This window comes from Gadus chalcogrammus, chromosome 6 (genome assembly GCF_026213295.1).
Source record: "Gadus chalcogrammus isolate NIFS_2021 chromosome 6, NIFS_Gcha_1.0, whole genome shotgun sequence".
In the NCBI taxonomy this organism is placed as follows: Eukaryota; Metazoa; Chordata; class Actinopteri; order Gadiformes; family Gadidae; genus Gadus; species Gadus chalcogrammus.
The window spans coordinates 2,259,086-2,276,020 of record NC_079417.1 but is presented as its reverse complement, the minus strand read 5'-3'; the positions used below and the strand labels follow the sequence as shown (position 1 = coordinate 2,276,020).

The following is a 16,935-nucleotide window of genomic DNA, read 5'->3' as shown; positions in this document are numbered from 1 at the left end:
GGGGGGGGGGGGGGGGGGGGGATCGCCATAGAAACGGAGGAGACTGCGTTTGAGAAGTGACATGAGGAGAGTTTGTCCACAGGGAGTCCCGACCTCAGAGTGTGTGCGTGCGTGTGTGCGTCTGCTTTAGGGGAGGCGGGCGGGACCTTGGGGTTGACATCCGCCCAATCGGACGCTAGTGTTTCTCTCTTGGTCCAGCCTCATTGGTCGCCCGTCCTCCTTCTGTAGCTGAGTCACTGAGTGGTCGCCTTAGAGCAGGGTGGGGTTCATCAGCCCGGAGGGGCTGAGAGCTTCACGCCGTGAGGACGCAGACACAAACAACAAAACAAACCAACAGAACAAGAGGTTTCAACAGGGGGGGCCACAGCGCCCAGTCAGTGGGGGGGCTCCCAGTGGGGGGGGGCTCCCAGTCAGTGGGGGGGCTCCCAGTGGGGGGGGCTCCCCTCTTCAGTCTGCGGGACGCTCCTCAGCGTCCTGGACGAAGCCGGGCTCCGTCACAGAGTCTCTCTCTCTCTCTCTACGACTGTCTCTCGCTCGCTCCGTCCCAGGACATCCGGAGACGTCCGCCATAGATGTGTGCGTGTGTGTGTGTGTGTGCGTGGTTGGAGGTTGGGTGTAGTTGGGGGGTGGGGTTGAGGGGAGGAGGGGGGGGGGGGGTGGGAGGTCACATGATGCCGTTGGTGAAGTACTGGAAGCCGTCGTAGAGCTTGGTGGTGATGGAGCGCATGGAGCCCTCCACCATCTGCTCCACCAGCACCTGGAGCTGCTCCTCCGTCAGCGACATGTGGAAGCGCTCCTTCAGCCCCCGGATGGTCCCGGAGCCGTGGAAACAGGGCAGGTGGGAGCCTGGGGGGGGGGGGGGGGGAGGGATGGAGGAAGGGAGGGAGGGGAGGGGGGAGGGATGGAGAGGGACAGGGGGAGGGAGAGAGGAGGGAGAGGGAGGGAGAGAAAGGGGAGGGAGGGAGAGAAGAGGAGGGAAAAGGAGGGAGAGAGAGGGAGGGAAAAGGGGAGGGAGGGAGTAGTGAAGAGGAGGGAAAGGGAGAGAGACAGGGGGAGGGAAAGGGGAGGGAGGGAGGGAGGGTGAGGGAGACAGTAGCGAAGGAGAGGCAAGGGTCGGAGGCAAGATGGGAGAAGGAAGCAAAGACATTTAGAATTGTAGTCACAGAGCCGTCATTAAAACACAGAAGGCTTTATTCCTCATGCACCGGAGACAGGCTGAGGCTGGGGGCGTGGCTCCACCCGAGGGTCGTGGTCAGGGGTAAAGGGGCGTGGTCAGGAGGGTGGAAGAGGCTCACCTTGCTGCATGATCTCCACGATGGCGATGACCTTGTCCATGTGCTTCCTGGCGGCGATCAGGCCCTGAAGCATCAGCATCTTGTAGTAGTTGAACATGTCCCTGTCCTGACCGCCCATCACCTGGAGACACACACAGAACGCATGTTACACACACACACACACACACCATGTCCCTGTCCTGACCGCCCATCACCTGGAGACACACACAGAGAACGCATGTTACACACCACACACACACACACCATGTCCCTGTCCTAACCGCCCATCACCTGGAGACACACACAGAACGCATGTTACACACACACACACACACACACACACACACACACACACACACCACACACACACACACACACACACACACACACACACACACACACACACACACACACACACACACACGATTCATTTTTTCATTCCGATTTGATTTTGATTCGATTATCGATTATCTCCCCATTAATTGAATAATAGCAATTTATACGTGTTGATTTACATATCTGAATGAAAAAAAACATGAATTCCTTAACATTGCAATACATGTTTATTGGTGCTAGAATGGAAAGCCATCTCCATTTTGCAAATACGACATATCACGCAATCGTTTTCTTTTACATTAAAGAATTCCAATACTTTAGAGGAACGAGTGCGTGGCGCCTTGCACATATGATTGTCTGAGGAGCCGCTCGCGTTGCTAATACGCTCCGACGGCGCCATCTTTGTTTTGGGTTTTTCGAATCAATGCACATTTTTTCCGCGTCAACGTAATTTATGCGTCAACGTCATCGATTACGTCGACGCCTTGTCCCAGCCTTAGTGTTGGTTGAGTTCTGTTCCTGTGGCCAGACCTGTAGTGTGATCACCCAGAAGCCCCTCCCCCCCCACACACACACACTCACACTCACACTCAAACACACACACACACACACACACACACACACACACACTCACACACACTCACACACACACACACACACACACACACTCACATCCACAAACTCAGAGGTGAGCTTGAAGGCGGACGTCTCGAAGCCCAGGTTCTTGGGTGAACTCGATAGGATGAAGCCGAAGTCGATGTGGATGATGTGGCCCTCGGCGTCCAATAGGATGTTCCCGTTGTGCCTGTGGGGGGGGGGGGAGAAGGGGGCGGGGGTTAAAGTGTTGATGTCATGACTATCGCAGGCGCAAGAAGAAAACCAGAGCTAACAAGCTAACTTCAATCCAACTGTACATAAAGTGGAAGCCATGTTGTTACAATAACAATGTATGGTGTAGAATAAAATCAGTAAAAATGATCGACATTCAGACACTTGATAAAAAAAATAACTCACTCATTAATTAGAATAAAGGTAGCCTAGTCAACATTTTAGAAGCAGTTGTAGTCATTTTTGTTGAAATTGACTTAACATACCAACAGCAATCAATAAACCGAACGCACTCGGTAGCGTGTGGACTCTCCCGTCGCACTCGTAGCGCATGCCCGGAGTCTTCCCCAAACCCAGGCCGAAGGGCCTGGGTTTGGGGAAGAAACGAACACGAAGTGCCGGCTAGTGCTGTGTCTGCGTGGTTGTTGCGTCAACGTGGAACCATGATCAGCCCTTAACTGCTCCCGACGAGCTGGCTGTCGCCTTGCATAAAATTAAATAAAACTTTTTTGTAAAAAAAAAAACAGCCGAGGCAGCACCCACCGGTCCTTGACCTGCAGCAGGTAACAGATGAGGCTGTAGCCGGCGCAGCTCTGCACAAAGCTCCTCTGGGCGGAGAGGAAGGCCTCGGTGGTGGGGCAGCCGTGCTCCTGCAGGAAGTAGTCCAGCAGCGACAGCTGGCTGTGCTTCTTCACCTGGTGGATGGACACGGCGTTCACCACCGGCTCGATCATGCCGCTGTCCGACGACAGCACCAGGATCTTGTAGGGCTTGATCCAGAGTGGCACGCGCTCCATCTCCCACACGCACTGCAGGGGTCAGGGGGGGGGGGGGGGGGGGGGGGGGAGGTCATTTTTCTGCATGACATTTTGTTATATGCTTAGCATTTTGCATTTAGCGTATAGCATTTTGTACTTTTGCACATTTATAATTTGTTTATATTTGTTGTTCTTTACTGTTATTCTATTTGTAACGTGGTGCTTGCTGCTGCTGGAAGTTCTATTTCCCGAGGGATTAATAAAGATAGATAGATAATTCTTATCTATCTATCTATCTTTATTATCTATATTATTATTATTATTATCCCTCGGGAAGGGATTAATAAAGATAGATATAGATAAAATAGATAGATAGCTAATAATAGATAGATTATTCTTATCTACCTATCTATCTTTATATCTATATTATTATTATTATTATCCCTCAGGAAGTGATTAATAAAGATAGATAGATAAAATAGATAGATAGATAATAATAGATAGATAATTCTTATCTACCTATCTATCTTTATTATCTATATTATTATTATTATCCCTCAGGAAGGGATTAATAAAGATGGATAGATAGATAATAATAGATAGATAATTCTTATCTTTCTATCTATCTATCTACCGTGCTTTAATAACCAGCGGCCACTCAAAGCGCTTTACCATACCAAAGGTTAGGGTCAGAGGTCAGAGGTTACCTGCAGCTGCTGGAGGACCTGATAGGCCAGCAGCTCCTGCCGGAGGTCGTCTCCGCACTTGACGATGACGGAGAGCAGCCTCCAGTGGGGAAGGTGTCCGTACGGGGAGTTCTCCCGGATACGCCTGGACAGACGGACACGGGGTGAGCGACCGCACTCAGACGGAGGGAGGAGGAGGACCTGTGCTCTAGAGCAGCAGTGAGCTCCGGCGCAGGGCAGCACGGCTCTCTGACCGCGACTAACACCCAGACAGGTCCAAACAGGTACTCAAACCCGAGTGTTGGCATGGCTGGTATCGCGGCATAAAAGTGTATTAAGAAATACTGAAGGTACTATTTAATATCAAAAATAGTCTCCTTGTTACGGAGCTGTTTTATGCCTGCACAAGATCTTTTTATCTTACCTTTTTACTGGTTTGAATGGTTGTCTGTGTCATTGTCTTTTGTGTTCTGTATGTTCCTGTATGTGCTTTGCCTTTTTTTTAACCTGGCAATAAAGTGATCTAATCTAATCAAATCTATGATGAAAAGAAAGAAAGTACTCCAAAATAAAGTATTCGCCCCAGCTTAGGACAGAGTTCAACTGTATTTTGTATCTTTACTTCATCTATTTTAATTAAAGTATTGATTGGCTGTTCCCTTGGTGAGGCCGAACCGCCCGTCCTCCACCAGCAGGGGGCAGCAGCGCTCACCTGACTTTCTCCAGCCAGGGCTCCTTGAGGGCCACGGCCGAGGGGTCCTCGGGGTCCCTCTTGAAGGTGGTGGGGGTGTGGGCCAGCTGCTCCGAGAGGCGCCGCCTGGCGGGGGGGGAGGACAGACACACGGATATCAGGGACACTGATGACAGGGAACAACAGCGTTGAAGACGATGGCCGCGTTCCATTAATGGTTCTGTGGGGGCTCCGCTCGCCCTCGTTTCCCAGTGAGTGAGTGAGCGAGGGTGTGTCTGTGTGTGTGCATGATGAGTGAGTGAGTGAATCTGTGTGTATGATGAGTGAGTGTCTGAGTGAGTGAGTGAATCTGTGAGTGAGTGAGTGAATCTGTGAGTGAGTGAGTGAGTGAGTGAGTGAGTGAGTGAGTGAGTGAGTGAGTGAGTGAGTGAGTGAGTGAGTGAGTGAGTGAGTGAGTGAGTGAGTGAGTGAGTGAGTGAGTGAGTGAGTGAGTGAGTGAGTGAGTGATGAGTGAGTGAGTGAGTGAGTGAGTGAGTGAGTGAGTGAGTGAGTGAGTGAGTGCGTGCGTGCGTGCGTGCGTGCGTGCGTGCGTGCGTGCGTGCGTGCGTGCGTGCGTGCGTGCGTGCGTGCGTGCGTGCGTGCGTGCGTGCGTGCGTGCGTGCGTGCGTGCGTGCGTGCGTGCGTGCGTGCGTGCGTGCGTGCGTGCGTGCGTGCGTGCGTGCGTGCGTGCGTGCGTGCGTGCGTGCGTGCGTGCGTGCGTGCGTGCGTGCGTGCGTGCGGTGCGTGCGTGCGTGCGTGCGTGCGTGCGTGCGTGCGTGCGTGCGTGCGTGCGTGCGTGCGTGCGTGCGTGCGTGCGTGCGTGCGTGCGTGCGTGCGTGAGTGAGTGAGTGAGTGAGTGAGTGAGTGAGTGAGTGAGTGAGTGAGTGAGTGCGTGCGTGCGTGCGTGCGTGCGTGCGTGCGTGAGTGAGTGAGTGAGTGAGTGAGTGAGTGAGTGAGTGAGTGAGTGAGTGCGTGCATACCTGATGTCCCCAGCTGCGATGAAGACGGGCTCCTTGCTCTCCAGGCTGGTGATGCTGTCCACGGAGAACTGGCTGATGTTGTCACAGCTGTTGGTGTGCACATCTGGCAGCTGGACGGAGGGGGGGGGGTGGGAGTACACACGTTACTACGGATACGCAGATGTGTTCATTAATAAAACCCCTCCATTGTTCCCTCTTCCTCTGTCACTCCTCCATCAGCCCTCCCTCATCCCGTTGTCCCCGGTTACCTCACCATCCTTATCGTGCCCTTCATCTGGACCACCGATGGACCACCCCACCCCTACAGCCCCCCCACCCCCCCACACACACACACACAAACACACACACACACACAGACCACAGCTTTAAGCTCAACCTCCCCTAGACCATCTCGCTCCAACCCCTCCTCCCCGTCACCTCCACCTGTAGCCCCGCCCCCCTCACCTCCCCCTGTAGCCCCCCCCTCACCTCCACCTGTAGCCCCACCCCCTCACCTCCCCCCCTGTAGCCCCACCCCCCTCACCTCCACCTGTAGCCCCGCCCCTACCCCTGTAGCCCCGCCCCCCCTCACTTCCCCCTGTAGCCCCGCCCCCCCTCACCTCCACCTGTAGCCCCGCCCCCTCACCTCCCCCTGTAGCCCCGCCCCCCCTCACCTCCACAAGTAGCCCCGCCCCCTCACCACCTGTAGCCCCACCCCCCTCACCACCTGTAGCCCCGCCCCCCTCACCTCCCCCCCTGTAGCCCCGCCCCCTCACCACCTGTAGCCCCGCCCCCCCCTCACCTCCACCTGCAGCTCGCCCATGTCGTCCACGGACCAGGCCTCGTCGTCGTTGTCGTAGTTGGGCACGGTGGAGAAGGAGGCTGTGCGCTGCTCCGCCGTCATGCCGCACTGGGGCAGGTTCTCCACCGAGCGCGTGCTGCGGATCCGCGTCTCCGGGATCCGCGTCGGCACCGACGACGTCTCGAAGTTCTCGCACTCCAGCACCTCCACGTAGATCAGGTACGGCGCCTGCGGAGGGATGTCAATGTTCACGTTCAGCAGGCGCTTCGTACGACCGTTCACCGACGGACGGAGGTGTTGACCGCGCAGGGCGACAGCCAGCGCGTCGGGGGCAGTTGAGGATTGATTATGGTCCCATGATTATGGCTCACTGAAACCCGACGCAGAGCCGTAGAGGTTCAGGACCGCGTCGCAGCGTCTGCGTGGTCGTTGCGTTAACGCGAGACCATGATCAGCCCTTTAGGGTGAGGTGCCTTGCTCAAGGACACCTCTACACCAGTGATTCCCCCAGCACTGTAAGGTTAAGGCCGCCTTAACAGCAATAGGCCCCCGCCTTGACTACCAACGTATTAAAAAAAATACATAAACAAAAATAATCTTTTTTTGACAAAGTACAAACCTCTCGTTGGGAAAGAAAACATACTTCCAACAAGTACAGAAAATAAAGATAAATAATGCAGCGGTAATACTGTTCAAAACAATAGTCGTGCCAGAGCTTTTTGACCCACCCTTTGAAACACTGCTCTACACTGAGTCATGAGTTGTAACCGGAAGGTTGCCATATATGTGATATGAAGTGGATCATATACACAGCGATATGTTAACTGTATTTGTAACCTTATTGGCCACATTGAATGTTCTCAAAACATGTGTCCCCAGCTGTTCCTCGTAACGTTGCAGGACTCCCCGGTTCTGTAATGGAGTCCCCATTACCTTTGTGTTTGTATTCATATTATTCTGCTCCTCGTCCTTTCATAATTTCAGAGACAGTTGACAGTCAGACTGATTCAACACGTATATGAAGTCACAGCAGCAGCAGGCAAATCTTCTTTTGTGCCTGCTCCGAATCTGACTGTATGATCTGATTGTTCAGTAATAAACCTCTAGGGACCAGTGATCAAAGTGTAGTCTGCTCAACGGAATAAGGGAAGTCGCTCCTTTGTTAAACAACGGCACCGCGAGCAAGAAGGCTCATAAGGAAGGAAATAAAACGACTGATTGTGTTTATAGTTATATGACTCAGATGTGATTTGCAAACAAGTTGCTTCCGACCACAAGGTTGATACCGCGATGAGTCAAGCAGGCACAGATTACAGCAAACCGCAGACACGAGCAACCCATCGTATAACCTGGTCTTACATTACCTTTATCCTCTACTACATGATACCACACAGCTGTGTGTTAATGACTCCTACACACACACAAAGTGCAGGGCTGGTCTACCTAGGACCCCGTCTACCCCCAGACCCTATCTTGTGATCACACACAGCCAATGCTCTCATGCTAATACACACCACACACATGACGGACCCAGGCTGCAAGGCCCTACGGACGACCTCGTTCCTCCACAAAGGGAACTCCTCGGCCCTTCCCCACCGTCGGTCCGTCCCACAACAACGCTCACCTCATCATCCTACGACACCCTGACTCAGTAGGTCTCTCTGAGATACCGCCGTGGTTCCCCTCATGAACCTTTATTCGATTCGTCCGTAATCCTTGGTTTCCGTGTAAGTGTAAGCGTCTGTCTGTGGATGCACATGTGGGGTGTAGGTGTGTGGATGACGGCTGGTTGAGGCAGCGTCACCTGGCCCCCCGAGGCAGACTGATTGGCCCCTGGGGCCGGGTGAGGTTGCACACCTGTTGTGCGCTGGTTAAACCAACCGTCAACCAGCGCCCCGGGGACTCTTGGTGAGCCCCCCACCGTCTACATGCATCCCCCCCAAACCTCCCCGTACCCCTGCCATCCCCCCCCTCACCTCCCCCTGTAGCTCCGCCCCCCTCACCTCCCCCTGTAGCCCCGCCCACCCTCTCACCTCCACCAGTAGCCCCGCCCACCCTCTCACCTCCCCCTGTAGCCCCGCCCCCTCACCCCCCCTGTAGCCCCGCCCCCTCACCTCCCACTGTAGCCCCGCCCACCCCCTCATCTCCACCTGTAGCCCCGCCCACCCCCTCACCTCCCCCAGTAGCCCCGCCCCCTCACCTCCCCCTGTAGCCCCGCCCCCTCACCTCCCCCTGTAGCCCCGCCCACCCTCTCACCTCCCCCTGTAGCCCCGCCCACCCTCTCACCTCCACCTGTAGCCCCGCCCACCCCCTCACCTCCCCCTGTAGCCCCGCCCCCTCACCTCCCCCTGTAGCCCCGCCCACCCCCTCACCTCCCCCTGTAGCCCCGCCCACCCCCTCACCTCCACCTGTAGCCCCGCCCCCTCACCTCCCCCTGTAGCCCCGCCCACCCCCTCACCTCCCCCTGTAGCCCCGCCCACCCCCTCACCTCCACCTGTAGCTCTACCTTGCGTGCGTGTGCGCGAGCCCCACCTTGTCCTTGGAGTTGAGCACCACGGCCTGGGAGTGCGGCACGCGGACCACGTGGTGGTCGAAGGGCGCGGTGGGCAGCCAGACGCGCGCCGGCAGCTTGTGGTTGAGCAGCGACAGCTCCGAGATGAGCCGCTGGGTCTTCTGCTCCTTGGTGGGCAGCGTGGCCAGGCGCTTCCCGATGCCCATCAGCGACTTGATGAACTCCCTCTGGGGGGTCAGACGCACCGTCTGGGGGGGGGGGGGGGGGGGGGGGGGGGGGGCGCATGAATGAAGGGGTGGGAGGATGAATGAAGGGGTGGATGGATTAACGAATGAATGAAAGATGAATGAATAAATGGGTGGTGCATGGATGAATGGATGAGACAAAGATGAATGGACAGATGGGCAGACCAGTGGATGGAGGAACAGACCAGTGGATGGAGGAACAGACCAGTGGATGGAGGAACAGACCAGTGGATGGAGGAACAGACCAGTGGATGGAGGAACAGACCAGTGGATGGAGGAACAGACCAGTGGATGGAGGAACAGACCAGTGGATGGAGGAACAGACCAGTGGATGGAGGAACAGACCAGTGGTTGGAGGAACAGACCAGTGGATGGAGGAACAGACCAGTGGATGGAGGAACAGACCAGTGCAGGAGATGGTAGAGGGTCCAGAGTGGTTGATGGAGGGCAGGCGGGGAGGAAACGGAGACAAACACAGGAGAAGGAGAACGGGCGTTAGGAGGGAACGGGTGAATGTACGGGGGGGGGGGTTACATTCTACAAACGTCAGGAGGAGTACGGAGGAATCATCCAGGAAACAAGAAAACGTTGTCACACCACGGAACCAGGAGGGGAGCACGTCTACGGATTGATTTCAGACCGGGGGAAGCACCAAGGAGGGCGAGCCGGTTCAATCGGTGTTCGGTTACGATTGGGTGTCGAGGGTAGAGAGAGAGAGAGAGAGAGAGAGAGAGAGAGAGAGGGAAGAGAGGAACAGAACCACGAGCCAAACCAGATCACAACCCATAACCAGAACCCGATCACTCCAGAACGGGGGGGCCAGAGACATGGACCCGATCAGAGCCCAGGGTGTATATCCATGCCCGGTGCCTAACCTCGCTCCCACTCCCACGCCCCCCCCTCGACCAGAACCCACTAAACACACAGCTCATCATTGGTTGTTCCCAGAATGCACCAGTGGGATCAGGTGATGAACTTACTGGACCCGTCTTAGACTCAAACTCAAAGTCAAGACTGTCCGAGCTGGAGCCGCTGTCCGGGGAAAAGGGTCTAGAGGTCAAAAGGTCAAGTCAGGTCAGCAGTACTGAGTAATCATAACATTGTTGTTGTCTAATCTGTTGAGTCTGATCTGTCACCCTGGGGCGGGGCGAGACATTCTGGTTCATAAGAGATGGAAACAGACTAGTTGGTTTGTTGTAGGTCATTCAGAGACAGAGCAGGTCAATTAGTTACCGTAAGAAGATCTAGAAGATGGAGGACATCCTTCTTGTAGCTCTCTAAAGCTCTAGATGGTGATTGACCTCTAAGCTCTTCCTGGTTGCTCTATTAAGCTATAGAAGATGCCAGAACTCTATACCTCATCCTGGTGGCTTTATTAAGGTCTGGATGAAGATGGGGCTCCATACCTCCTTCGTGTGGCTCTCTAACGCTCTAGATCTGGGGTCTCTAACCCAACCTACCTGGGGGCCACTGGAGCTATAGTCTGGGTCAGGCTGGGCCACATCAAGTATTCCACAAAAAAAAGAAGCACAACTGACCCAATCTAAGTTAATGATAGGGCTATAATTAGATCACGTTGGCTGACAACAGGGGACATTTCATAGTGGTTGGTGGAAACCGGGACATTTTAGCGTCCTTTGGCTTTGTCGGGACTCAGGACACGCAACTCAAAATTGGGACTGTCCCGGCAAAACCGGGACATCTGGTCACCCTATCACAAGTGATAAAAAAGCGTGGCAAGCGACTCAGCAGAAAGGTGCGTTTGACAACAAAGCGCGGGCCGCACTAACACTAAACTTTAATGTCAAGTAGGGGGCCACAAAATATCATCCCGCGTGCCTCAATTGGCCCCCGGGCCGCGAGTTTGAGATCCCCTACTCTAGATGAAGATAGACCTCCTCCTTGTGCCTCTCTAACGCTCTAGACGGCGCTGACGACCTCCAGACGGCGCTGACGACCTCCAGACGGCGCTGATGGACCCCTTACCTCCTCCTGGTTGCTCTCCACCCGGGGGTTGCTGGACGTCCTCTTCAGGTTGCTGCTGAGGCTCACGCTGACCGTGGCGTCCGACTTGGAGCGCTGGTGGGTGCGCTTGGAGGGCGACAGGCTGTGCTCGCCGCCCAGCGCCCCCAGCCCCGCCAGCCCCCCCGCCGGGCCCCCCCCCGCCGCCAGCGCCCCGTGGAGGGGCTTGGCCGAGGGGCAGAACAGGGACAGGGTGGGCGGGTCGCGGCGGGCCCGCGCCCCGGCCGGCTTCAGCTCGTCGGACAAGATGAGCTTGCGCAGCTTGGTGCCGCGGGAGTGCCTCTGCGTGGAGATGTGCATGTCCGAGGAGTAGGCGCCCAGCAGCCAGGCGCACTGCAGGGAGAAGGAGATGCTCTGCCGACAGCGATGGACCTGCAGCCCGACACAGAGCAGGGCGGTGAGCACCGGGGGGAGACAGACAGGGGGACAGACTGGGGGACAGACAGGGGGACGGACTGGGGGACAGACAGGGAGATGGACAGGGGGAGAGACAGGGGGACAGACTGGGGGACAGACTGGGGGAGAGACTGGGGGACAGACTGGGGGACAGACTGGGGGACAGACTGGGGGACAGACTGGGGGACAGACAGGGGGACGGACTGGGGGACAGACAGGGAGATGGACAGGGGGAGAGACAGGGGGACAGACTGGGGGACAGACTGGGGGAGAGACTGGGGGACAGACTGGGGGACAGGGGGACAGACAGGGGGACAGACTGGGGGAGAGACAGGGGGAGAGACAGGGGGACAGACTGGGGGAGAGACAGGGAGATGGACAGGGGGAGAGACAGGGAGATGGACAGGGGAACAGAGAGAGGGGGAGAGACAGGGGGACAGACTGGGGGAGAGACAGGGAGATGGACAGGGGGAGAGACAGGGGGACAGACTGGGGGAGAGACAGGGAGAGAGACTGGGGGAGAGACAGGGGGAGAGACAGGGGGACAAACTAGGATAAACTTGGCGGTTGTTAGTGCTGGGCCCTCGGCTCTATGAACATCCTCACTGTACCGACAGCGGTATATGGTTGTTTCTCTCTCTTCTGACAAATTTACTTATAGTAAGTCGCTTTGGATAAAAGCGTCTGCTGAACGCCCTCAGTGTAAATGTGGGACTGAGGCCCTAGGCAGGCTGGCTCCCAGAGGACAGGTACCGACAGGTCCTGTCGACTACCTGGAGGCCTCAGCGCTATAGTGCCTGATTGACAAAGTGTCGGGGAATTAAGACACCTAACAAACACTAAACAAACAGCACATGTTGGCAGATTCACACAAGCACGCACGCACACAAACACATACACCCACACACAAGCACGCACACAGGCCAGACACATGCACGCGCGCACACAACTATGGCAAGCGTTACAAAACAAACATCTTCAGCTGTGCCCGGGGGAAGACTGTGGTGGTTACGACATCAGGGAATGCTAATCCCATGTGACAGCGGCTACACTTGGCCCGCGGAGTTCACTCAGACGAAGGCACCGGAGCCATTCATGCACAGCGCCTTTGTTCACAGCCCTCGCAAACAAACAGCAGAACGGCCTCGTTTGAGCCTCTAAAGGACATCAGTTAAATAAGAGAACGACATTCTAGCTGTTTCAAGTCATCATAATCAAAAGAACCTTCAATATGATAAAGGTTTAAGGGTGACTCTCATTTCGGATGACTTTTATTTTAGTCTTTTACATTTGTTTGTACAGTTGTTTAATGTCCGCTGATTATAAAATATGAAAGGGATGACTAAAGCGTGGACGACTTTTCTTTTAACCGTTTAACTCTGAACCCTTCGTTCATTCTTCAACCACAAGCTAGCCCGCTAACGTTAGCTCAACGAGCCGCCTCGCGCGGCCGCTAACCCCACGGAGGCCGCTTCCTGCCCCGTCCCCCGTCCCCCGTCCCCCGTCTCCTCACCACGTAGGGCTTGATGGCGTCGCCCACGTCCTCGTCCATGTGCACGTACATGTTGAGCAGCTGGGGCAGGTAGAAGTCCACGTCCTCGTGCGGGAAGCTGAAGAGCCGGTTGCCGATGTACGCCTGGACGCCGGGCTCCTTGGAGTTGTGCAGGTAGGAGATCGCCATGGAGACGTCGAACAGCTTGGACTCAAACAGCCGCAGCAGCCACGACTGCTTGGACGGGTTGTGCCGTTGCCGCCGTCGGGCGCTCTTGGCCGCCGACGAGGGGTCCTCCTCCTCCCGGATGAGGGGGGCCTTGACCCCCACGCCGCAGACGCCGCCGCCCGTCACCGCGCCGGGGGTCCCGGGGCCGCCGGGGTCGCCGTTGGGGAGGCCCTGCTCCGATGTCGTGGTCGTCGTGGTCGTCGCGGTGGTGGTGGCGGCGTGGGGGTCCGGGACCTCGGAGCCCTCCTCCACCCCCTGCTGCTGCTGCTTCACCTTCAGCAGCACCTCCTGGCACGCCCGATTGGCCACCTCGGAGTCGATGACCAGCGTCAGCTCCCCCATGCCCTCCGAGATGACGTCCAGGGCGGGGCTGGGCCCCCCGTGGCCCTCGCTGGGGCTGGGGCTCCGGCGAAGGCTGTGGTGGTGGGGGCCCGAGGACGGTGTGGAGGGCAGGGAGAGGGACGGGGAGGAGGTGATGGAGATGGACGGGGAGGGGGAGGGCGAGGGCGAGTGGGAGGGGGAGGGGGAGGGAGGGGAGGGCTGCACAGGGGAGGGCTCTGCCTCTGGGGGGGAGGGGGATAGCTCCAGCTCCGCGTCACCCATGGTGGATCCTGGGACGTCCCTCTCCTCACATGGACTGAGAGACGAGACACAGGGGAGCAAAGGGTTGCACGGTCGGCCATTTTGGAGACATCAAGACAAACGGACAACGTTGTCGTCTGTACATCCTGTCATGTGACTGGTCATGTTAGTTTTTGTTTACCGATTGGGGGAACACCTTACAACACGCATCTGTTTCAAATCAATATGTATACCGTTATGTGAGAAATAGTCTCACAAATGGCCGACCAGTTATTGGTTATTGGTGTTGTTTCCCTTTCTTTTCATCGATGTTTCGACCAATCACGTGGCTGGAGGCGGGGCTCTGTAAGCGCGTGGTTGTAGACATTACAGGTTCGTCCAGCAGTAGTAAACTATAAATAAAGTGCCTGGTAAGGTTTCAAATCATTACAGACAGGCCACCGTAGAAATAGAATTATATAAACCATCCACTCACGTTTTCCAAACGAAAGATAACTTGGAATGCTGGGTCCAAGAATATGTTTTTAATATTTATAACCCAAGAGTAGTAACCACGACAAGACGACAGCGAAAATCAACATAGACCTAAAAGTAACATTTGCTCTCAGAGATGTATGCTCGACCTTGGAAATACTTCCAAGGTCGGATAAATCAATCAGCAGGTACGCAAATACTGCTATCCTCAGATTTCAACGTCACAACAACAAATATACTTGTTTGTCACGACTGAGAGTGTTCCGTGTTCCAGTGTTCAATGTGCATGACACCACGTGTGTTTGACAACACCTCAGCGTGACAGCGTCACTTCAGTGGGTAATCACCCGAGTGTGACATCATCACCTCGGTGTGACATCATCACGTCAGTGGGACATCACGTCTCGTCGTCAGCACGATTCGGTTCAGCCGTGACCGCACCTTCTCCGGTTGGAGCTCACTAAACCCTCGTGTAGCGTCCAGCCACTCGCGGCAACAAAAACGAGACTCACACATAACACACTTCTCGATTGGGTCCGTTTACCTACGAACGAATCCACCACACCAGGGCAAGGCAAGCGAGCGCGGGTGACGTCGTTACTTATAGCATCAATAATCAATAGGGGACGGATTCAGCCACGACTCATTAGTTGCCTAGCGCCACATGACAGAGCTCAAGCTGCAAGGCGGCCCCTGTTGCCATGGGAACGAGCAGAGGGGATGTTTTCACAACATCCCTTGTTGTGAAAGTGTCACATCCCCTTTCAGCAGTACAGTCCCTTTCACCGAGTTTAAAGAGACACGGCGGTTTCTGTTCACATGTTCGGTTCTAACCCGTAGCCATAGGACATGTCATGGATACGGGGCCAGACTAGAAGTGGAGTCCAGTAAACCACAGACTGCTGCCCCAGCTTCACACTGTCGGAGCACAATTATACAGCAACACAAACCTTACTATCAGGTCGCTAATACACACAATCAGATCCCTATTATCACACACACACACACACACACATCCACCTTTTGTTTCAACTCTGCTATCAGCCTCGCGCTCAGACACCCGCTAATCCCAATGATCAGATTACTGATCAGAGAGAGAGAAAGAGAGAGAGAGAGAGAGAGAGAGAGAGAGACCTTATTCATTCCAGTGGATTAATTTAAATCCATCAGCGTCTAATAGTGAGTGGGTAGAAACAACATCATAAGAAAGTTGGTCTGACCTCCACATAACGGGGGTCTCTGGCCCCCGGAGTGACCGACAGACCCCCAGGTCCTGCTCTCCTAATGGTCTCCAACCCCAACACCTCACTAGACTTCCCACAACAAAGGCTTGTTTGTCACCACAGACCTTATTATAAGATTATAAGTACATTATGAGTCATTGAGTCAAAGCTGGACCCGCAGGCTGCGATTATTAAAAAAATAGCGACTGGACCCGAACAGCGAGTTTAAACTGAACCAACTCCTCATGGTAGTTCAGGTACTGTTTCGACTTCGGCAGAAGGTGTATTTTGATACACGTTTATAAAGTGGGATCTGCTTTTCCCTGTATACTGATTTTAATGTGGTTCACTTTAAACATCACAGCGGATCGTACACAATGATCCAACATTGAATAGCAGATGACATAGATCAATAGTTATAGAGTATAGATTTAGAGTTATCGATATATGTGTATATATGTAGATGTATCGATCAATAGATATAGATACATATAGATATAGATAACTAGTTACATAGAGTTACAGATATAGCTATAGATATATAGTTATAGATAAATGGATAAAGATATAGAGTTAAAGATATAACGCTATAGATACATAGAGTTATAGATAAGAGAAACATAGAGTTATAGATCTATAGATACATAGAGTTATAGATCGATAGATACATAGAGTTATAGATCGCTAGATATACATAGAGTTATAGATCTATAGATATAGATCACACCCAAGGATGAGACAATAGAGATGCGCTGGACGGCCTAGCGGCTAGCTATCCACTTAGCAGCCGTTTAACAACACAAAGCTCTCTGGGAACATGAGTCAGAAGTTCACCACGACCATTACATTACATTATCAAATTATTACAGCTCGTAGGTTAATTTAGAAACGGAACTTTAGAACTTTTGCGCTGCGGGAAAGTAGCGGCGTGAAGCTAAACCCACAACTGTTGCTAACCTCTCCTGCAGTGTTTATGATGGAGCGGCGCTGACACACACAGCAACGCACAATGCAACATCGACACTACACACAGACACACACTAGGGCCATAGATGCACACTATTCTTACCTTGGTGATGTTTAGTGTTTGTTGAGTTTTACGATCCGACTCATCTGCTTCATCTCATCGAAGGACCCCTGTTTCCTGAGGGGAGAGGGGGGCGAGGCTGCCAGTGTGGCGCCTGAGTGTAATTTAAAAACTAAGCGTCCGTGCGCACCTCATTGTTAATCGGTCGACATGTTGGAATGAAAAATGTGATTTAAATTATGAGTGGTCGTGGATTTATTGATTATTGTTTTGCTTTAATACGTCTTTAAAATTAAGTATACGTTTTTTTTTACCAAGGCAACCGCTTTGTCTTCTTAAAAAGCTGCTTTACGATCATGTA

The 16,935-nt window shown here is 54.1% G+C and overlaps 1 protein-coding gene across 1 annotated transcript; it reads right to left on the bottom strand.

Moving 5' to 3' along the window:
• Positions 1 to 632: 632 nt before the first annotated feature.
• On the bottom strand, positions 633 to 16,728 carry pi4kb (phosphatidylinositol 4-kinase, catalytic, beta). The gene is made up of 13 exons (XM_056591952.1): positions 16,617 to 16,728; positions 13,815 to 13,905; positions 13,062 to 13,655; positions 11,117 to 11,524; positions 8,906 to 9,133; positions 6,374 to 6,601; positions 5,593 to 5,702; positions 4,595 to 4,699; positions 3,904 to 4,027; positions 2,982 to 3,247; positions 2,283 to 2,415; positions 1,296 to 1,416; positions 633 to 846 (listed from the first exon to the last, which is right to left on the bottom strand). The coding sequence occupies exons 2-13, from the start codon at positions 13,869 to 13,871 to the stop codon at positions 665 to 667; spliced, it is 2,556 nt and encodes an 851-aa protein (XP_056447927.1). The 5' UTR covers positions 13,872 to 13,905; positions 16,617 to 16,728; the 3' UTR covers positions 633 to 664.
• Between the last annotated feature and the right edge of the window lie 207 nt (positions 16,729 to 16,935).